General features: G+C 50.6%; 1 protein-coding gene across 2 annotated transcripts in view; it reads right to left on the bottom strand.

Annotated features, from left to right (window-relative positions):
- Positions 1 to 213: 213 nt before the first annotated feature.
- The window catches only part of LOC103099712 (maestro heat-like repeat family member 5), a 182,058-nt gene continuing 159,328 nt past the window's right edge, over positions 214 to 22,943 (bottom strand). For both annotated transcript variants that reach the window (XM_007507037.2, XM_056809800.1), the window contains 5 exons: positions 6,549 to 6,704; positions 3,261 to 3,383; positions 2,882 to 2,984; positions 1,116 to 1,190; positions 214 to 456 (listed from right to left, as the gene is read on the bottom strand). In XM_007507037.2, the coding sequence (XP_007507099.2) occupies positions 362 to 456; positions 1,116 to 1,190; positions 2,882 to 2,984; positions 3,261 to 3,383; positions 6,549 to 6,704 (552 nt within the window). In that variant the 3' untranslated portion in view covers positions 214 to 361. The remainder of the gene's footprint in view (positions 457 to 1,115; positions 1,191 to 2,881; positions 2,985 to 3,260; positions 3,384 to 6,548; positions 6,705 to 22,943) is intronic.

The raw sequence follows: 22,943 nt of genomic DNA, 5'->3' as shown, positions 1-22,943 counted from the left end.
CTCTGCTTATGGCTGGCTCCAGGACTATGGAATTTGGGGGCTCCTCCCTCACCTGCCCTGCACACGGCTTTGATCCTTATTGGGGTTTAATCAATGTTGGCTGAACTGAGAATGATCACTAGTGGGTTGGGTCAAGAGGTGGCAAGGAAGTAGCGGCCTTCTTGCCAGGCCAATGGAGGCTGGAGAAAGAAGGAAGAAGAGGAGAGAGGTCCATGAGGGTAGATGCTACATTTTAATAGTTTCTGGGGGAAGGAAGAAGCCCTCTGGTGGGGGAAGGAATGGACAGATTGCCTACTCCACGGAAGTCCCAGAAGGCTCCTTGCTGAGGCTGAGGCATAAGATCATGATCAAAGGCCCAGACCTACGGAAGGTGAACCAGTCTCTTCAGGCTGCTGATATGGGCAGCTGCCATGTGCTGGATGAATTTCTCCTGGTCCTCTTCCAGTTGGGCAAAGGCTGAAAGGCAGAAAGGAAACAAGGTGCAGAGCTGGGGGAGGCGGGAGCTAGGCCTCGGGTTCTTAACCTGGAGTCTGCAGTGGGTCCCCCCCAATGGATTTCAAGGGGACAACAAACTCGGATGGGAAAAAATGCCCATACGTGTATGTGCGTGCAGATTGGAGAACTGGAGCCCAGGGAGAGAAGCTGCCTTGCCTAGGGAGACACCAGTAGTAAGCAGCCGAGGCAAGGTTTGGATCCAGGTCAGTGGCTTTTCCACAATATCTTTCCACTAGACCATTCTGCTTTTTTAGGGTGACCAAGATTTAAACCCAGATCCAGAGATTCCATGTCCATTTGCCTGAACCCAGCAATACATGCAGCCACTTTGAGAGGATCCAAAGTGCTTTCTTTCCAACATCCCAGGGAGGGAGAGCAAGTATGATTTATCCCCATTTTATAGAGGGGGAAAAGTGAGGCTTACTCCATCCCCCCCATACCTAAGACCTGCCCAGTGGCCCTAGTAGATGGGACTACATGGGGAAGCATTAATGATATCCAGCATTAGCGTCCACTTCCCCCCTCCCTCCCTCATTTCAGGGCCCAGGGAATAGTCCAAGAGGTCCTGCCTGCTCAGCCTCAGTCTCCCCGTCCCACCAAGCTTCAGCACCCCCACTTACTTTCATACAGGAGAAGCATCCCTGGTTCATCCAGCACCCTGGACACCTCATGAGGCAACAAGTCAACTGTATGTCCTTGATTGGGAGGCAAAAGCAATGGAGGCCTCAGGGCCCGCTGGGATGGGATAGGAGCCAATGAAGGCCCTGGGTCCTTCCTGCTAGGAGCTTACATGGCCCAGATACAAATACCTTCAACGATTACCTCCACTGGACCTTGTCTACATATTCTTCAATTCTTACCTTCTGCCTTTAGTGTCAGTTCTAAGACAGGAGAGCAGCAAGGGACAGGCAATGGAGGGTTAAGTGACTTGCCCAAGGTCACCCTGCTAGGAAATGTCTGGGGCCAGATCTGAACCCAGGATCTCCTGTCTCTAGGTCTGGCTCTCAATGCACTGAGCCACCTCACTGTCCCCAACTTCCCTATCTCTTGTGGGCACAGTTGTTTGCATGCTTTCTTTTCCGTTAGACTGGGAGCTCCTTGAGGGCAGGAACTGTCTTTTTTCCTTTTCCTAGTATCCCCAGCCTTTAGCACAGTTTCTGGCACACAGTAGGTGCTTAATATTTCTTGCCTGAAAAGGTAATTTGAGGAAGGAACAAACATCGAAAACTAGGTAAGGGCAGCTAGGTGTCTCAGTGGATAGAGTGCCAGGCCTGGAGTTAGGAGGCTGTAGATTGAAATCTGGCCTCAGACACTTCCTAGCTGTGTGACCCTGGGCAAGTCATTTAACCCCCCATTGCCCAGCCTTTACCTCTCTTTTGCCTGGGAACCAATACACAGTATGGATTCTGAGACAGAAGGAAAGAGTCTAAAAACCAAACATTGAACTTCCCATCTAGAAGTTCCCAGATATTGTCTGGACAGCACCCAATTTGAGGCAGGTCTAAGGAGCTAAGAGGCACCTTGCACATTGTAGGTCTTTAAAGGGACCATAGAATTTAGAGCTGGAAAACTCTCTAGGATCTCATTTTGTAGAGAGGAAGACTGAGCCTCAGGAAGAACAAAGGATGGGCATGAGGTTGGTCACACAGCCAATCAATTCCAACTCGGGTTTTCAGATGACATATCCAGTGCTTTCCCTCACTCCTGCCAGGAGACGACCGGATGAAGAAGTGATACCTTGGATTGGTGATTCCCCCAACGCACCATTTGGGAGAGGGGGTGTAAATAGGGCAACCGAGGCCCGGAGAGGTGGTGGGACTCGTTGATGTTACACCTCGTTCCAGTAAATGACAGAAATGGTCCTAGAGCCCAGGTCAAGCCATCTCCGTCACTGGGCCTAGACGAGGTTGGGATAGTCAGGCCCCTGCGGCTCCCACCCAATGGCTTCCATCTTTCTGCGCCCTCGCCAAGACTTTCCCAGGGCCTCTTGCTATTCCGCCTCTTGTTGGCAGACGGGGCAATTTGGTACAGTGGCAAAAGGTCTGGATTGGGAATTCAAAACTGGGGGCTCTTCTAGTCACCTGGAGCCTCAGACAAGTTACTTAAGTACTCTTGGCTTCTCCCTCCTCGATAAAACGAAGGGGAGGGACTGGGGGTCTCTGGAGTCCTTCTCCGTTCTTGAACCCATGATCCACCCTAAGAAGGAGAGTCTGTGGGAGCCGGTGGGGAAAAGGAAGCCGGTCACTGTGGACACTGTGCACTGGAGTCATCCAGGGACTCCAGAATAGTCTTGGCTAGGGTCAGAGGCAGGAAGCAACGGGGAGAGAAGGGTCTGGCACCGGGGCAATTCTGAGGCAGGGAAAGGGGCCTGGCCCCGGGGGAGTACCTATATAGAGGACCGCAGCTATCCGAATGTTCCATTGTTTGCTACGAGTATAACTGAGGGCCTGGGAAAGGAAAAGGTCCATTTTGTGGAACATGTTTTCCATCTAATGGAGAGAGAAAAGAAATCGCAAGGTTATTGGGCCTGGAATCCAACAGCAACCCTGCTGCCTTTGGGCTGGCCCAGGCTTTCCAGTCCCATCAGCTTGGCCTGCCAAGTACTGGTGCCCAAGGGACACCGGGCAGGAAGCCTTAAGAGCCCTGAAGGAGGGCTCAGAGGATCAGGGAAAGGAGGCCGGGGCCATGAGCCTAGACAGAGGGTAGAGGTTCCCAGATGAGTGCCCACCTCCTGCTCTGACCCCCCACTGGACCCACTCCCTTACAAAACATTTCCAGATGCTGTGCAGGGCCCGCAGGCCCTCCTCCCAGGCAATTCGATGGAAGAGCTTCTCCAGCTCTGCCCACTGTAGGAAGCTGGCACAACGGAAGAAGGCGAACTTGGCTTTCTGCAACACACAGGAAGCCAAGGTCAGGGAAAGCCCTGGGTGGGCCGGGGTTGGAAGAGGACCCAAGTTCTCTCTCCGTCTCTGTCTGTCCGTCTCTCCCTGTGTTCAATATATGCATCTGTGATCGGCCCAGCCTGGCATCGGGGGTGCCAGGGGGCCTCAGGGGTGTGCAGTCTCCGCTCTGTCATGACCTCTGGGGTTGCTCTGAGCCCTCTCCCCATCCTAGCTCCCAAGGCCCCTCTGCACCTCCTCTCCATCCTGGCTCCCAGGGCTGCTCTGAACCCCCTCTCTGTCCCGTGCCTCTTGGAGTAAGGAAAGCAACTTGACTAGAGCACAGAGCCTAGATTGTCAAGAAAGAAGGCTCCTGTGGGACGCGTAGGGTGGGCCTAGATTATGGGCAGCCTTTAATTGCAGGCTGGGCTTCTTGGACTTCTGCCTGCAGGCCATCGGGTACCACTGCAGGTTTCTAAGCAGGAGCAGCAGAACATGCTGAAAGCCGTGTTTTAGGTAAGGTGGTATTCAGGGCAGATTAGCTGGAGGAGGGGCTGAGGGAGGGAAGACAAGTCGCAAAGCTTTTGTAGCAGGCCAAAAGTGAGGCGCAAAGGGCAGGAGCTGGCAGCACCATTAGCCATGGGAACGGCCAGGGTCAGATTCTGAAGGGCGGCATGGAGCGGGCGATGGGGACAAGCAGACTGGGAGGTGACTAAGAGCTTAGAGCCCCAGGACCCCCGATGGCTAGGAAGGCCCAGATCAGGGCAGCTGGTTTGGGAGGGCAACAAGACAAAGGGCTCTGGCACAGGGCATGAAGTCAGGCTATTCAGACGGAGCCGAGGCAGATGAAGCCCCGATGAGCCGCTGTAAGCCAGCCCTGCTCGATAAATGTCCATTTAGCCATCTGCAGACGTTTCCGTCCAAGCATTTACTTCTACGTACAAAAGGCACACGTCCATGGACGCCGCCACCCCTCTGGCCTCCAATAGCTTCCTATTAAGAAGTGGAAACCATAATCTGAGAGGGAAAAAAGAGAAGAAAAACCAACAACGGGGAAGGTGAAAATGGAGGGGAAACGAGAAAATTGCTCTCCAACACCCAATAAACCAGGCCTGGCACGGTGGAGAGGCTCTGCGATCCAGAGGAGACGCTAGCCAAGAAGAGGGACAGCAGCAATAGCCTTGGCTGGCTTCCCATGTCGACAAACAAATGCCCAGAGAATGAGTAAGAAAATGCACTCGGTCTTGGAGTATTTGAGGGGCTGCCATGTGGAGGAGGAATTAGGCTCCGGCAACTTGGTCCCAGAAGGCAAGACCAGGACAAGATCGGGGGGAGAGAGCACACAGGCACGCTTCGGCTCCGCGCACAGGAATATGTTGGGAACGCTCAGAGCCAGCCTACCGGAAAATGGTGCCCTTCCGACAAAGGTTGGGCGGCAAATTGGCGGGCATAGTATAGTGGGCATCCTGGGTCAACAATGAGTCAGACCCTTTGTAACTCAGACGATCGGGGTGTCTGTGAGCCCCTTATCACATGCGTGCTGGCCTCCAGCACCCCTCTGGGCCTGCTCCCTCCTGGGGCCAAACACCTCTGGGCCTTGGTTCAGTTTGGTCAGTACTGGAAAGTTTTCAAGAGAGCAAGAGGAAAAGAAGTACCAAGAGGCAGCGCAGCAGCAGCCTAGTTTGTGGGGCCGTCACCAGAGGGAACTACTTGGGCTCAGAGCTGCTGCGTGTTGGAACAACCTTTCCTCCCATTTGTGTTGGCTCTTAGGGGCCAAGGACACAGGAAATAGAAGGCAGGGAGGGTGGACTGCAAAGGCAAGGAGGAGGAGGCCGGGGAAATCTGGAACCCCTAGGGAGGCAGCTGGCTGGACCTCCTCCTGGTCAGGCTCTGAAGTGGCTGCTTGCTGTATCTGGAGAGTTCTAGGTCACCTTTGCAGTGGGGAGAAGGAAGGATAGGAGAGAGGAAGGGAGGGAGGGAGGGAGGGAAGGAGGGAGGAGAGGGAGGGAAGGAAGGAAGGGAGGAAGGAATGGAGGGAAGGGAGGGAGGAAGGAAGGAAGGAAGGAAGGAAGGAAGGAAGGAAGGAAGGAAGGAAGGAAGGAAGGAAGGAAGGAAGGAAGGAAGGAAGGAAGGAAGGAATGGAGGGAAGGGAGGAAGGAAGGAAGGAAGGAAGGAAGGAAGGAAGGAAGGAAGGAAGGAAGGAAGGAAGGAAGGAAGGGAGGAAGGGAGGAAGGGAGGGAGGAAAAGGAAAGAAAGGAAGGGAGGCAGGGAAGGAAGGAAGAAAAGGAGGAAAGGAAGGAAGTGAGGGAAGGAAGGAAAGGAAGGGAGGGAGGAAGGAAAGGGAGGAAGGGAAGGAAAGAAGGAAGGGAGGGAGGGATAGAGGGAGGGAGGAAGGAAAGGAAGGGAGGGGAGAGAGGGAGGGAGGGAGGGAGGGAAAAGGTAGGACCTTAGAAAGATCAGCAAGCAGGCCCAGGCCAAGCTTAAGAAATTCCACCTGGATTTTGTAAGTTCTTTATGTGGGCTGCCGTATGTCAAATGTGTTTAGCCCAGGGGAGCCCTTGGTGGCTGAGGTGGAAAGAGCAGTGTGGTGTATCAGTAAGCACACTAAGCTTGGAGCCCCAGGCCCTGGGTTTGCAGGCAGCAATTTTGCTTGCTCAGATCTTTGCAGTTCTGACCATTGTAACATGAGGTGAGACTTTTCACCTTCCTATGAAGGCAGGCCCAGTGTGGCACTTTCAAGTAATGGGAGAGAGCTCCCAAAAAAGGAAGAGAGAGAGGGAATGGCAGTGGGAAGCTTTCTGGCCTTTCCCCCCATATCTTCCTTGACCTGGCCTATCCTTACACTGTTCTTACCATGAGCACCAAGGAACCAAGCAGGCCCCTTTGGTCATGCATATCCTTTAGCACAGAGCAGAGCACATGTGGCTCAATGGGAGGGGTCTAGCTAGCATAGCATGTGTCCAACTTAGCTCTACCCTTAAATCTAGGCAGTCTGTACAGCAAAAGTGCAATCACAGCCAAGAAAACAAGGCTTAAATGATTGCCCAAGGTCACGTCAAGCTCACTAGCCCCCTAAATGTGCCCATGTCTCCTGGCTCAAAGCTCAAGCCTCTTTCTGTTCTGGGGGTGGGGTGGGTGGGGGGCTGGCAGTGAGTCCCAGGGTAGCTGGCTCGCCTTCACCACATCCTCTTCTTGGTCCATGAAGTGAAAAAGCAGAGGGATGAGGCTTCGGCAGACTTGGTCTTTCAGTTGGGGTGAGTCCTTGCTCTCCATTCTGCCCACCAAGCTTCCAAAGACATAGATGGAGTTGCTTCGGATGATGGCTCTATCCTAGGAGTCACACAGGTAGAGGGCATGATGGGGGATGCATCAAATAAATGCCCGAAAGCCAGCCAGGGGCACTGAGGACCAGGGAGCATCGGGGCCATTGGTGTTCACTGTTGGGGCCCACAGTCCTAGTTGGCAGCCCCATGTCATGTGTGGGGACCTCCCAGGCCCGCCCCCAGACATCCACACCTACAAGTCACTTCTACTACCATGATGGGCTAGTAATAGCAATTCCTCTGCAGCTCTCCCCCACCCAACCTGCAGACGTCACTGAAGTCCACCAGGGCTTAGGTAGGGGTTGGGGGTGAACCCTGGGCCTTCTGGTACAAGCTTACAAGTCAAGCCACTTTCTGCGCTTCCCCAGAGGTGAGCCCAGACGTGCTTTAGAACACGCCCATTCCTGCCCCATATCCACTTGGAAGAACTCCAGTAGCAGAGGACAGGCCAAAGGACAACTTGGAGCAGCCCTGAGACCTTTTCTACTCCTTTGGCCCACCCAACATGAAGACACAACTGGGACCTGCCACAGTCATGTGTCCACCTCCATAGCCTGCTGGGCACACATGTATGCAGAGATGCACCCTCCTGACACACACATGCATGGACATATGTACAGGGAATACAATGAGAAACCCTCCAGGCCTGCCAGGCTTGCCATTATGCACTCAGGGGCCCCCCAACTCTGAAACTCCATGTCCTGAGGCCCCCCCACCTTTGACACTCCCTGTCCAGATACCCCGCCCAGCGCTGACACTCCTTGTTCTAAGCCCCGCCCACCCCTGAGGCCCCGCCCAGCGTTGACACTCCTTGTTCTAAGCCCCGCCCACCCCTGAGGCCCCGCCCAGCGCTGACACTCCTTGTTCTAAGCCCCGCCCACCCCTGAGGCCCCGCCCAGCACCGACACTCCTTGTTCTAAGCCCCTCCCACCCCTGAGGCCCCGCCCAGCCGAGCCATTGTCCATTCTGCAGTTCCTGGTGTCCTCCAGATCTTCTCCCTCATCACTTAGTGACATACTCCCCCTCAGTCCATCCACTTGACCACCACAGCAGTCCACACAGCACCCAAAGAACCAAAGTGTTTGAGTATAGAGGGTGTCCCGGGCCTTCTCCAGGGCACACCGAGCACCCCGCCTCGGCCCCACGTGGCACGCAGGCAGCAGCCACTTACACTTGGCCCCTGTACTCAGACACTCCGGTAGACAAGCCCTCCTTGCACCCACTGAGCCCAGAAGCAGCTTCTTCACGGTCCGACAATGCTACAGAGACTTCCAGGGTTCAGGCTCCCCCCGCTATTCAAACACACCGATGATGGCCAACCTGCCAGGACTTCCAGCCCAGGTTTTCCATGCTGAGTCTGGGAAGAAAGCTCCTGACAGCTGGCCATACCGACTAATGCTATGGTACAGAACAGAGAGATCGGCCAATGAGAAGAGAACTAGACCCATCAGAGCAGTCACTAGGCTAAGTCCAGATAGCGCCAGGAGACCTGAAGATATAGCTGCACACGTTAAGGCCACAACACTCGAGATTGCTCATGTGAAATGTGCCTTGAGGCACCTAGGGCGCTTAGTAGATAGCGCAACAGGCCTGGAGACAGGAGGTCCTGGGTTCAAGTTAGGCCTCAGACACTTCCTAGCTGTGTGTCCCTGGGTAAGTCACTTAATCCCTGTAAGAATGGAAATTCAGGAGAATTACTTTTAAATGAATTTATTAATGGACCAGTCAAGATGTCTCAGTCTGGTCAGTTGCCTTCAAGGGTCAGTCAGCTTCCAAGGAAAAGTGACTTACTCCCAGACCTCAGGGCATTCCACTGGGCTGGCTTTTGTTGGAGGCAAGGTGGAGACCTAGAACTCTCTTAGGGAAGGGAAGTAGACAAGCTCTATCTACTAACTACTAAGTGAGCTGCCATGCTGAACTGACTTGAAGAAGAGTGGTCTAGCCATGTGGCAGCACGTGCTGGTGTCTTCTGGGTCTCTCTTGTGATGAAGCAATAAGGGAAAAGTCAAAGTCTCTAAGTCCACCTGCTCAGTGGCTATTTACCAATCAGAGGTGTGTTAGGATGCCCAAGGGAAGGACTGAGTGGTGAGCTTACAAGTAGTGAGTCAGAGGAGTGAGCCCCTTTTATCTTTTTGGATATAGTCTATTTTTAAAAAAAAATCCTTACCTTCTGCTTAAGAATCAATATTAAGTATTAGTTCCAAGGCAGGAGAGTGGAAAGGGCTAGGCTTGTGGTGGTGAACCTATGGCATGTGTGCCAGAAGGGGCACTTAGAGCCCTCTCTGTGGGCATGCACACCATCACCCCAGCAGAGTTCACTATAGAGTTTGTTACCACAGAGCCAGAAGATCATGGGGCAGGGCTGCTCCCCACCCCCTTTCCTCAAGCATCTGAGGACATTTCTCACATTACACACCCCTCTAAAAGGTTAGGCAATGGGGGTTAAGTGATTTGCCCAAAATCATACGTGTGAGGTCACATTTGAACCCAGAACCTCTCTTCTCTAGAGCTGGCTATCTATCCACTGTGCCACCTAGCTACCCCTCTCTGCAATCTTCTTATCTGTTGTATACCTTCTCTGATTTTTGTTTGTGCTCAGCTTGGATAAATGAGTTTGTCTACCATCTACTATGTGTGTTCATTTTTTGGACATCCAGCTTGGGATTCTCCTTTCCCATTTGCGGAGAGCAACTAGACACTCAGCTTCAACCTAAAAATCATCTCCTCTAGATGAAATCTCTTTAGGCCAGCAGATAGACCAAATTCGCACTTGGTACCCTTTCTCTGAGAGTGTTTGGCCTCTGGTTCTGACCTTCGCTTCTCCTCCTGGTAGGAATCAAAGTCTCCCTTGGAGAAGGATGGGGGAAGGAGAAGACTAGCGATATCTAGCCATGTTTCCCTGGGAGCTGCGTCTAGACAGATTCACGAGGACACCCGTAATCTCCATGGGTGCCTCTTCTATGTGCACGTTCAGCCTCCCAGACACAAACAAAGCCACAGAAGAGAGGAGGACATCCACGTCCTTCTTGTCCTTGCAAAAGTGGAAACCTCTAGGTATCAGCCACTGAATATGTCTGCCAGGGAGTCGATGGGATGGTTGCTTTGGCTCGGTTGCCTTTTTGTCCTCTTTCTTTTTTATTCCTAATTGTGGGGGCTGCTTCTGTGGATCAGGGAGGGGGGAGGGATATATTTGGAAATGAAAACCTGTAAAACTGTACAAATAGGCGATATCGAGAATTTGTTTAAACTAGTTATTTTAAGGACAAACAAGTCTATAGACACATGCATGGTCAGCCCCTCGTATACAAGCCATTTAGAAGCAGAGCCGCCCATTCGCACGCCTCCACTCCACTCCCTATGTATACACACACCGTCTAAATAGAGCTTCTCAGCCTACACGCACACTTGGAGATTTATAGCCATTCACAGACAACCACACAAACATTCCCTTGTATAGAAAAACCCACGCGACCACAGAGGCGCATTCAACCTATAAGCAGACGGAAAGCCACTGGCACCTAGTTCACACTCAATTGCCTTTGTGCACACATATGTATCTCGTTATGCGCCCCTGGCCCCACATGCTTGCAGAGCCAGACTATCACCAGTCGGCGTGCTTACACGCTGGTCCTGGGCACAGACCTCTCTCCCCGCTCCTCCCGCTGGACCTCCACATCTGCCAGAGCCACACAGACATTCCAGGGGTACCACGCAAGCACCCAAGGACCACTCCGAACATAACAAGGCACTCATAGCCAGGCTAAAGAGGCAGCATTTCTGAATTTTAAGTTCATTTATTAGTCGACTGCTCAAGACGATCTAAAAAGGCCAGGAGCCTCCCTCTGCCATCCGAGTGGGCGCCCAGGAGAGTGAGAGGGGCCAAAGAGAGGGCCCAGAGGAAGAGAATTCCTCTGGCCCCCCTTCTTAGGTACCCCTTGTGACCTCGCAGCTCTCTGATTGGTAAATAGGTGGGTGGAGAGACCCCAATCCCTCCCTCATTACTTGATCACAGGAAGAAGTGGGTCTCGGGAGGATGCCAACAGGCTCCTTCCTCCTTGACAGGTGGCTGGGTCACTGTAGTCCAAAATGGCGGCTCGAGCTCTGCTCCCCAAGGGAGTTCTTGCTTCTACATAAATAAGGAGCCTCCAACAAAAGCCAGCCTGCAAGCTTGGAGTAAATCACTTTTTCTTGGACATTGACTGACCCTCAGAAGCTAAGGTTTCATACAAAAGATTTCATCCAAATAACATTACAGTTCAATATGCATTTTCCACACACGGGAGTACTTGGGGCAACACAGGGTTCCTTCTTGTCTTGCTGTGACAACTGGGGCCTCCTACCTAATTCTGCCACCACAATGCTGGTCCCTTTTCTACCCACAACCCAATCAGCACCCCTCCGTCTCCAGCCCCACACACATCCCCCCAACTTACAGTCACCTACATTACGCGCACCATGGGCACTCCTGCCTACCCACACTCCTCCCTCCGAGCATTTAGAGCACACGCACATGAAATCTTGCATGGAGATCCGTAAATGTGCATGGACACCTACACACACGTGGACAGGCCACTCCCTCTCCAAGCATCCCCAGAATACACCTGACGCTGACACTCATGCCACAAAGACCCCGATACGTGAACACCGCCATGCATTCACGGGTACACTCTTATACAATCTCACCCCCAAGTATGAACGCATCTCCATAGGCGGTCTCATTCCCAGGCACACTCACTCATCTCCCTTTGCACCCACTTGCAAAGTAATACACAAATACCCCCTTAATAGCCCAGCCAAAGACCCAACCGTACACACAGTCACAGGTAGCCATACACGCATCTGGACCGCTTGTCTATACACGTTCCCTTCTACCCAACCTCAGGCTCATGGATACACAGAGGCAGCAACTGAGCTACACCTTCACACATCCCCTGTGCACGAACACATACGCACATGTACACGCACACACACACGCGTGCACTCACATAGAGTCCATATCCTCACATTTGCCAAGTTAGAGAAGCAACGTGCTGTGCTGTCTACCATTGCGATGATCTCGGAATCAGGGACTCCTGGGGTCAATTGTCACCCCAGACACACACTGGCGACACAACACTAACTGTCAGGGTGCTCCAGGCAACTCCAGAAGGCCAGAATGTTGGAGAGAATTGTTCAGGGGAAGTCGTTCCCAGGGAGCTGAGCACCCTGCCGTGGGCTGTTTCTCTCACCACACTCACTGTCCCATGTGTACAAAAGATCAGGGCACACACGTCCACACATACTCGTGGGTAACCAGCAGAGAGAGATCTGTGGGCACATACGTCCACATACAGAATGACACGCTTTCTGCCACACATATCTGAAAGCCTGCTTATCCTCCAGATGGGAACACAGGGGGAAGTAACTTGTTGAGAATATCCAAGCACTATGAAAAACAAATGGGGAAGAGAGTGTGTGTGTGTGTGTGTGGGGGGGGGGAATAGCGCCAGCAGATTTTAAAATGTCTTAAAAAGAAATAATGATAAAAACTGACTGCTAGGTGGCTCAGAGCCAGACCTAGAGGAGTGGTTAGAAGAGTAGGAGGAGAACCTGGAGCCAGCATTGTCATGAAAACCTAGAGAAGAGAAAGTATCCAGGACAGGAAGAGGATCAACCATGTCAAAGATTGAGGAGAGACTGAGGTTGATGAGGGATGAGAGAGGACCATTAGACTAGGTAGCTCAGTGCACTGAGAGTCAGGCCTAGAGACAGGAGGTCCTGGGTTCAGATCTGGTTTCAGATACTTCCTAGCTGTGTGACCCTAGGTAAGTCACTTAACTCCTGATTGTCTAACCCAGTGTTGGCTAATCTTTTAGAGACTGCATGCCCAAACTGCATCTTCAAGCTGCCTGTGAGGCCTCCACATTACCCCCAGAGAACAGAAGGAAGAAGTAATCACACTGAGCTGCTGGACAGAGGGGTGGGGCATGCAAAAAATGTCCTCAGGCATGGTGGAGAGGGGGAACAGAGCCGCTTCCTCTGGCACACCAGGGCATGTGTGCCATGCCTTCACCAACACAGGTCTAACCTGTACCACCCTTCTGCCTTGGAACCAATATACAGTACTGATTCTAAGATGGAAGGTAAGGGATCAAAAAAATGAAAACAAAAAAACTGGTACTGGAAGAGGAACAGAAAAAGCAATAAATGGTACAGAATAGCCGGTGGGGAAGAGGCAATGATGTCACCATTAGAGAAAAATGACTTGGGGAAATTGGATGGCTCTATGTGTTTCGAGCTGTATATCACAAGAATATGGTACAACCAACTCTAAATGAATTGTTAATGATTCTTTTTCTTCGATTAAGGAATATGCATTTGTGCAGATAGAATTGGCTCCCCAGCACTCTCTTACCCAGCATCCCAGTTACGTGCTCACGCTGAATGCAAACACTGCATGCATGCGAGCGGACATATGTACGTGGGGAGGATATACTGAGTGTAGCTCCTCCCTCCCTCTCTGCTCCTGGGGAAGGCGGCTGTGGAGGCTGGGGGGAGAGCTTGGCAGGAAAGTTTACTCACATGGTCATACGTAACCTTTGGACTTCTAGTTTTATTTCTGCTACTTCAAGGGATTCCTAAGAAATCCTATAAAATATAATACTTGGCGTCATTGATGTTCGTTTCAATTTTACACTTTGGCCTCCGCTCTGGAAAAGGACACTTGAATCGACCCCCAAATAGAAGAAATGATCAGAGGCAACGTGGGTGGGTTTGAGTGTACAAAAGGATCTTTGTACAGCTAAAATTCAAAGAAAAGAAAGTGAATGAGAACAAAATTGTAGTCAACATATCAGATAAAGGTTTGCCACCCAGAATCTATAGGGAACTGCTGCATATTCCCAAGACTAATAGAGATTCTCCAACGGAGTGATGATCAGCGGACAAGAGCGGATCATTCTCAAAGGACAGATAATAACCACCTGAAAGAAGTTCAAGATCTTCAACAAGAAGAGAAGCACACTTCGAACCTAGGTGTCATATGTGCTACAATGCATGTACTTCCAAGCCTGAATTCAGGAAGACTTGAGTTCAAATTCAGCTTCAGATTCTTATTAGCCCTGTGATCCCAGGAAAATCACTGTTTGCCTTAGTTTCCTCAACTGTAAAATGAGAATAGAATTAACACCTTACTCCCAGGTTGTTGTGAGCCTCAAATGAGGCAATGGTTATAAAGTGTTTAGCACCATGTTTGGAATACAGGAAGTGCTCTACAAATGGTGGCTATTATCATCGCTATTGTCATTACCAAGACAACGTTAAGATATTGACCTCTTGGGGGCAGCTGGGTGGCTCAGTGGATTGAGAGCCAGGTCTAGAGATGGGAGGTCCTAGGTTCAAATCTGGCTTCAGACACTTCCCAGCTGTGTGACCCTGGGCAAGTCACTCACCACTCTTCTGCCTTGGAGCCAATATTGACTCCAAGACAGAAGGTAAGGGTTTAAAAAAAAAGATATCGACCTCTTTGGCATACACCAAGATAACAAAATAGTGAAACATGTTGAAGTAAATTGAATGTCAAAATGGGAAAATGGACCCTCAGCTCCCCCATTAGTAGGACTATAGATTAGTCCAAATGTTTTGGAGAACAAACAAGCTGGCTGTCCAAGGGCCAGAAAACTCTTATCCTATATTTTGCTTTGGGAATCCCTCTGCTGAAATATTAAAAGGATAAAAGGACCCATCTACACAGACACATCCCTAGGTTTTTTATATAATAATAGCAAAGAACTAGGAGCTGTCTCTATTTAGAGAATAATGGGGTAGAATGAAGGTGGCTTAACATAGAGGAGTATCATGGGGACATAAGAAAGGAAAATGGCGAGAACACAAGGAAATCTGGAAAGCCCTAAGTGAAAGGATGCAAAGCAAAACCATGCGCATACACACATGTCAGGGATGCGGCATGATAGACTGAAGAAAAGGCATTTTTTGCCCCAAATCTGCTCCTAATGGAGCCTGTTCCTGGCCCTGATACGGGGCTGGAGTGTTGGTGGAAGCTTGTCTCTCATCTAATTCTATTAAATGATTTCAAGATCATCAGATAGGAATGCTCAGAGAGCTTCTCTCATCCCATGATAGACCTGAAAGGGCTTCAGATGCCCAAGGAAGATCATGAGATGTGCCGAGAACTCCTGCTCAGCTTGTTGGTGAGGAGCCGAAGATTGGGACCTTTTCCTCTGGGTCCTAGTCCTATCGGTGTCCCCCGGGCAGGGCAGGATCCACATTGGGAACCAAGGCTAGACTGCTTGATGAGGAAAGGCAGACTCAAGGCTCTACAAGGAAACCCCCCCCCCCAGAATAAAAGCCCCGCTATGTCTAAGGGGAACACCTTGAGTCTAGCCAAAGAAGCCGGGAACTGTGAGTTGCCCCTTTGTCTCATATACTTTGTAAGCTTGAGCCCACTCGCCCCTATACTTTGTGTGCGTGGATTGATGGAAAAGCTATTGTGCTCATGTGCTAGCTATCAGAACTGACATGGGTTCAGAGAGAAGAAGACTGAGAGGGTGAACTATTTCCACAGGTGGGGGAAGAGCCGAAATATTTAATCATTGAAAGATAGCATAGACCAGAGGTGGGGAACTTTCTTTTAGAGACCAAGTGTCAAAACTGCAACCCTACACTTCCCAGCTATGTGACCCTGGGCAAGTCACTTCACCCCCGTTGCCTAGCCCTTAGCACTCTTCTGCCTTGGAGCCAATACACAGTATTGATTCCAAGATGGAAGGTGAGGGTTTTGCCCCAGACAGAGGAGGGAGGAAGTGCTCCCATTGGGCTCCTGGGCAGAAGGGCAGGTCATGTGAGAAATGACCCTCAGGCTCATGGAGAAGGGGAAGGGAGCAGCCCCCTCTGGCACGTGTGCCATAGGTTCGCCAACACAGGCATAGGCTCTGAGCTACTCTCCCAATCCACATGTGTACTGGAAGGGTGGCTTCCCCCAGCATCTTTCCTCAGGACTTTCGGGGACCCCGAGGGGGTGGGAGGATGTCTTTCTAGAGATGATGTGCTTCCCCCATGATTATCAGTTGATAATTATCAGTTAGCCTGCGGGAATATTTATTTACTAAGATGGCATAGGGAGAAGGGTCAGTACAAACCAACCCTGCCAAGTTTGTGACTCCGTTTCCCACCAATGCACACACAGAAGTGGACTGCAGACCAAAAGGGCCAAACCCTCGAGTCCTTTGAAGTTTATGAGGACCTTCTCTGGGCAAAGGGGTGGGGTCAGGGAAGAAGCTAAAGTCTCAGGAGCTCTCCTCGTGCCACCCCCAAGCAATCTCTCTTCAGGGACTTGACTGGGAGGCTTCCCTTACTAAATGGCTGAATGTTGGAATCTGATTCCAAGCTATCTTCTTGGTTTTATTCAAGCCTTGAATCCCCAAATGTCAGAGAGCAACTGTCATCATGGACTCCTCCCTCTCTGGAGCCTCATCCCATGTCCAAGCTGCTGCTGAAGCCTCTTTGGTCTTTCATTGTCTCTGAAAAACATCCCCTTCTCTCCTCTGCCACTGCAAGCCCTCATCGCCTCAAGCCTGGGCTATCGCAATTGCCCGCAGAGTGGGCCTGCCTGTCTCAGGTCTCTCTTTACTCCAAACTATCCTCCATTCAGCCATCAAAGTGATTTTCCTGAAGCTCCAGTCTGATCATGTCACTCCCTGGCTCAATAAACTTCAATGGCTCCCTATAGCCTTCAGGATCAAATGTGAAATCTTCGATTTGGCATTCAAAGCCCTCCATAATCTAGCTCCTTCCTACCATGCCAGTCTTACTCTTGCTGGCTTCCTGGCTGTCCCACGAACATCACTGGACTATGGACATTCTTTCCAGCTGTCCCCCACGCCTGGAACGCTGGCCCACCTCTGCTCTGACTACTGACCTCCAAGGCTTCCTTGAAGTCCCAGCTCAAATCCCATATTGTTCAGGAAGCCTTCCCCAACCCCTTGGAATTCCGGCGCCTTCCCTCTGTTCCTTATTTTCTTGTTAGCGTGCCCCTGGCTTGCTTCGTATAGATTTGTCTGCCTGTGGTCTCCCCAATCAGACTGAGGGCAGGGAATGTCTTTGGCTTCTTTTTGTATCCCCAGCACTTAGCACAGTGCCCGGCACACAGTAGGCATTTTGCAAATGTGTATTGGTTCCTTTCCCTCAGCAAACATCCCCCTAGCCAGTCCGCTCATGTGTTATCAGCCTCAAAGCTCATCGAGCTCCATTCTCCCGGATCTCCCCTTTTATAGACACGCGTGGCGCCACCCAGAAGAAACAGATGCACAAGCATCCAAGGGCAGCTCGTCTGGCCCCAACCCCAACACGCAGCCTCAGCGCCAAGAAGAGCCCCCAGTGGAGACACGCCCATCCCCGCAACGATGATCGCTCCTCCCGGACTCACTCACATGCTCCTCCAGACCCCTGCCACACGGAGCCTCCAAGATCACCAGAGCCGGTCACCCATGTGTGTATACAGGTGCTCAGCTCTACAGATTGTCCTTACAAAATGGAGTTGTGTCTTTGGAAGACCTCGGCTCAGAATCAATATGGTATTTTGGCTCCAAGACAGAAGAGCAGGAAGGGCTGGGCAGTAGAGATTAAGTGACTTGCCCAGGGTCACACAGCTACCTAAAGCCACATTTGAACCCAGAACCTCCTGTCTCTAGGCCTGGTTCTCAACCCCCTGAGCCACCCAGCTGCCTGTATATTTTCATATGTTCCCATTGAGCCCCATACACCTAGCTCCAGATAGACACAAATTCCAAGTCACGCAGAAAAGACCTTCCCTATTGGTCCAAATACTCATATTCATCATCCAGCCCCCACTACGCAGTCAGCCCCAACCTATATAGCCATACTCATAGGACAGCTCAAGACCGACAAGCCAAATCTATTTCTAGACACATACATGCACCCCCTGCTTATTCCCACACATACAAGCACATTCTCCAATGTGCTAGATAATCATGTCTCTCCTGTCTTGCAAAATGGACTTTTCGAACCCAGGTATGACTTGATATTTATCACTGCTAGACTTCATCTGAATAGATTTGGCCTCATTTTCTAGCCTATTAAGATCCCTTTGAAAAATCCTGACCTTCTCTCTTAGAATTCATACTTATGTGTCTCCTGCAAGGCAGAAGAGCTATTAGGCAATGGGAGTTAAGTGACTTGCCCAGGGTCACATGGCTAGAAAGTGTCTGAGGTCAGATTTGAACCCAGGACCTCCCATCTCCAGGCCTGGCTGTCTATCTACTGAGATACCTAGCTGCCCCCTGGAAAGCTCTTTTTGATTGCTAACTCTGTATGTTAACTCTCTCCTGTTAGGAGATCGAATGCTACTGGATCAGAGTACATAGGAGGTAGGGAGGTGTTAGATGTATGAAAATAAGAAAGGTAGAGGGACAGGCAGGTTCTACTTGATTCTAGATGCCCACTGGGACAGATTAGTGGGAAATGGACTGGAATGGGGAGAGGCATGAGGCAGGTAGACCCATCAGCAAGCTATTGCAATAGACCAAGTGTGAACTGATAAGGGACTGCACCAAGATGGTAGCCATGTCAGAGGGGAGATGTCACCAAGCTAAAATCAACAGTCTTAGTGTGGGGCAGAGGGGAATGAAAGGGCGGAATCAAGGGTGATAATTAGGTTGTGAAGATGAGGACCTGGAAGGATAGAGAGCTCTTTGATAGTAACAGGGAAGTTGGGAAGAGAGGAGGGTTTGGGGGAAAAGATAATGGGGTCGGTTTGGGACTTGCTGAGTTGGAGACGTTTGTGAGAAATCCAGTTCTAGATGGAGGTATGAGACTGATGGTCAGCAGAGAGGCTAGGGAACGACCAATAGATTTGATGACTGTCATCATAGAGATGCCAATCGGATCCATAGGAAACTGATGAGATCACCAGGAGGGAGAAGAGGGCCCGGGGCAGCCCTCACTCTTTATGGGGATGATGGAGACTGGGAAGGAGAAGATCAGAGAGGCAGGAGAAGCAGGAGAGAGGGGAGTCATGAAAACCTCCAGAGAAGCAAGCAGCAAAGGGAAAAGGGTGATTACAAAGGATTGAGATAAGGACACTAGAGTGGCAGCTAAGAGCTAGATCATTGGTAGCTTAGAAGGGAGCACAGCTAAATGGTGAGGCTGGAAGCTAGCCTCTCAAATTAAGGAGAGGGAGGAAACCAAGCTCATGTGCCTGCTACAAATGGCCTTCACAAAGAGAGGAGACATGCAGGCTGATTGCTAGTGGAGAGGGGAGGAGGTGGAGACATGGGCATGGTTATAGATAGTGTGGAAGCCACCAGTGGACAGGAAGAGTTTGAATAGGAGTGAGAGTGGGGATGATAGAGAAGAGACTTGCCTAGAGAAGGTGGGATGGGATGGGAGGGGATGGGATGGGATGGGATGGGATGGCAATAGGATGGGATGGAATGGGAATAGGATGGGATGGGATGAAATGTAATGAGAATGGAATGGGATGAGAATAGGATGGTATGGAATAAGATGGTATGAAATGGGATAGGATGAGATGGGATGGGAATAGGATAGGATGGAATGGGATGAGATGGGATGGGATGGGATGGAATGGAATAGGATGGGATGAGATGGAATGGGATGGGATGAGATGAGATGGGATGGGAATAGGATGGTATGGAATAAGATGGTATGAAATGGGATGGGATGAGATGGGATGGGAATAGGATGGGATGAGATGGGATAGAATGGGATGAGATGGGATGGGATGAGATGGGATGGGAATAGGATGGAATGGAATAGGATGGGATGAGATGGGATAGAATGGGATGAGATGGGATGGGAATAGGATAGGATGGGATGGGATGAAATGGGATGGGATGGGAATAGGATGGAATGGAATAGGATGGGATGAGATGGGATGGGATGAGATGGGATGGGATGGGAATAGGATGGAATGGAATAGGATGGGATGAGATGGGATGGGATGAGATGGGATGGAAATAGGATAGGATGGAATGGGATGAAATGGGATGAGATGAGATGGGATGGGATGAGAACAGGATGGGATTGGATAGGATAGGATGGGATGGGATGAAATGGAATGAGAATGGGATGGGATGGGAATAGGATGGGTTGCAATGAGAATGGGATGAGATGGGATGGGAATAGGATAGGATGGAATGGGATGAGATGGGATGTAGTCACTTGTATAAGCAGGAGGAATTTGCCTTAACAATGAAACAAGATGAAGGCAGAGATAAGAAGGGAAGACATCTGAGAGATGTAAGGTGAGGAGGGGAGAAGAGGGAGTTCTCAGCAAATGGCCTTAATTTTTTCAGTGAAATATGAAGTGAGGTTGTCATCTGAGAGGGTGTGAGGAAGTGGAGCTTTGGCAGGCTTGAGGAGGAAGGAAAAGGTTTGGAAGAATCCCTCTGGTGAGTGGGCAATGACTAAACGAGGCAGGAAAGCATTGTTTTGCTACAGCAAGGGCTCAGTCAAATTTGTGGCTGATTTGGCCAAGGCAGAATTGTGATTTTCTGCGGCTTGTGGCTTTCTTGAGCCGCACAAAGGCATAGGTGTGAAGGCAGTGGATGATGGGAGTAATCCAAGGCTCGGCAGGGCAAGGGCAGCAATGGGATAAAGGGGCAAGGGATTCAAGAGAAGGGGACAGTATAGAGGCAAGTTGCTCAAATTGGTGAGCTGTGCAGGCCTGCAGGGGCAGTGACCTAAGGAGGGTTCAGAGATTGGAGGACACTGTGAGAGGAACAGGATATGGGGGTGGAATGACAACAGCTCGTGATGGATGGTGCAGATCTGTATTTCAGGATTCGTGATCTTGGAAATGGAGGATTTGGGGGGTGATGGGGAGATCAAGGCTCCCAGCATCTCCACATGGGGAGCTGAGGTGGGGGGAAGAGGAGGTCATGGGAAATGAGCAGGGCGCGGAAGCGGGAGGGAGGGGCTTTCAGGCAGACTCACTAATGCTCGCTGCGGGCCCCCAGGAGGAGGGCAGGAAGTGGGAAGGAAAGGCAGGGAGCCAGGCGCTGAACTCACTGAGGGAGAAAGGCAGCAGAGTGTCCTGCTGGTCTCTAGGCAACAGCTAGCAGAACACTGATTGGCTGATGGACATGGACCGAGGAAACCTCAGAGGAGTCCAGATTAGTGAGTGATGGAGGCTGGGGAGAGTCGGCCTTCGCAAAGGAGAGCGAGGAATATTCCACACACACGGGGGAGGGGGGGGAGCACAGCCAGGGCCGGAAAGGGAGGCCCAGGGGGAGGCAGGAGGGAGCCAGGACTCAGGGAGGCCAGCCAGAAAGAACATGGAAGGAGTGGGAGGGGAAAGATGGGACATGAAAATAAATTGGGATTTCAGGTGATTTGCTCAAGACTTCACAGTGGGAAAATGTTCAAACCAGGATGTGAATGCCTATTGGCCAGGCTACAAGACCTACTCTGATGCTTTCATGCTGTGTGACCTCAGTTTTGTCATTTCCCCGCCTGGGCCTCAGTTTCCTCAAGTGTAAAATGGGAGGGGTGGACCTGAAGAGTCCCTAGGATTGGGACAAGTCCTTTCCCTGAAGGGGGCCTCTATTTTCTCAGCTGAAAATTGGGAGAGTTGGTCTTAACGGGTCCCTAGGACTGGGACAAGTCCATTCACCAATCTAATCCTCAGTTTTCTCAGCTGTAAAATGGGAAGGTTGGGCTCAAACAGTTTCTAGGATTGGGACAAGTCGGACAAAACTGAGGTCACACAGCATGAAAGCATCAGAGTAGGTCTTGTAGCCTGGCCAATAGGCATTCACATCCTGGAAAGATCTTTGTTTCCTCAGTTGCAAAATGGGAAGGATGGGCCTGAAAGGTACCTAGGATTGGTACAAGTCCTTTCCCTGAAGGGGCCTTTGTTTACTCAGCTGTAAAATGGGAAGGTTGGACTCAAACAGTTCCTAGGATTGGGACAAACCTTTTCCTTCTCCTGAGCCTTGGTATCCTCAGCTGTAGAACGCAAAGGTTGGATGAAAACAGTTACTACGATTGGAACAAGTCTTTTCCCCAACATGAGCCTCAGTTTCCTCAACTGTAAAATGGGAGGGGGTGGACCCAAACAGTTCCAAGGATTTGAACAAGAACTTTCCCTAAAGGTACCTTTCTTTCCTCAACTGTAAAATGGGAAGTTTGGACCTGTAGGGTCCGTGGATTGGGACAAGCCCTATCCCACACCTGAGCCTCAGTTTCCTGAATTATAAAATCTGAAGATTGGGTCTTAAGGGTCCCTAACATTGGGAAAAGTCCTTTCACTGAGGGGGCCTTTGTTTCCTCAGCTTTAAAATGGGAGGGGTGGACTCAAACAGTTCCTACAATTGGGTAAAGTCCTTTCCACCATTGCAGCCTCAGTTTCCTGAGCTGTAAAATGGGAAGGTTGGCCTGAAGGGTACCTAGGATTTGGATAAGTCCATTTCCCTATCTGAGTCTCAGTTTCTGGAACTGTAAAATGGAAAGGTTGGGCCTGAAGGATCCCTAGGATTGAGACAAGTCCTTCCCCTGAAGGTGCCTTTGTTGTCTTACCTGTAAAATGGGAAGTTTGGACCCAAACAATTCCTAGGATTGGGACAACTCATTTCCCCAACCTGAGCCTCAGTTTCCTCAGCAGAAGAATGGGAAGGTTGGACCTGTACAGTCCCTAGAATTAGGACAAGTCCATCCCTCCATCTAAACCTATTTCCTCAGATATAAATGGGAAGGTTTGACCTGTAGGGTACTTAGGAGTAGGACAAGTCTTTCCCCCATCTAAGCCTCAGTTTTCTAAACTGGAAAATGGAAAGGTTGACCCAAACAGTTTTTAGGATTGGGAAAAGTCCTTTCCGTAAAGGGGCCTTTGTTTCCACGGCTGTAAAATGGGTATATTGGACCCAAACAGTTCCTAGGATTGGGATTAAACTTTTCTTCCATCTGGGCCTCAGTTTCCTCAGTTGTAACATTGGAAGGCTGGACCCAAATACTTCCTAGGATTGGGACAAGTCCTTTCCCCCAACTGAGCCTCAGTTTATTCACTATAAAATGGCAAGGTAGGGCCTGAAGGGTCTCTACGATAGGAACAAGTATTTTGCCCCATCTAAGCCTCACTTTCCTTAGCTGTAAAATAGGAGAGGGGGACCCAAACAGTTCCTAGGATTGGGAAAAGTCCTTTTCCTGATGGGGGCTCAGTTTCCACAGCTCTAAAATGGGTATTTTGGACCCAAATAGTACCTAGCAT

The sequence above is a fragment of the Monodelphis domestica genome, chromosome X (genome assembly GCF_027887165.1).
Source record: "Monodelphis domestica isolate mMonDom1 chromosome X, mMonDom1.pri, whole genome shotgun sequence".
Lineage (NCBI taxonomy): Eukaryota > Metazoa > Chordata > Mammalia > Didelphimorphia > Didelphidae > Monodelphis > Monodelphis domestica.
The sequence above is the reverse complement of the archived record's forward strand: the minus strand, read 5'-3'. Positions and strand labels throughout refer to the sequence as shown.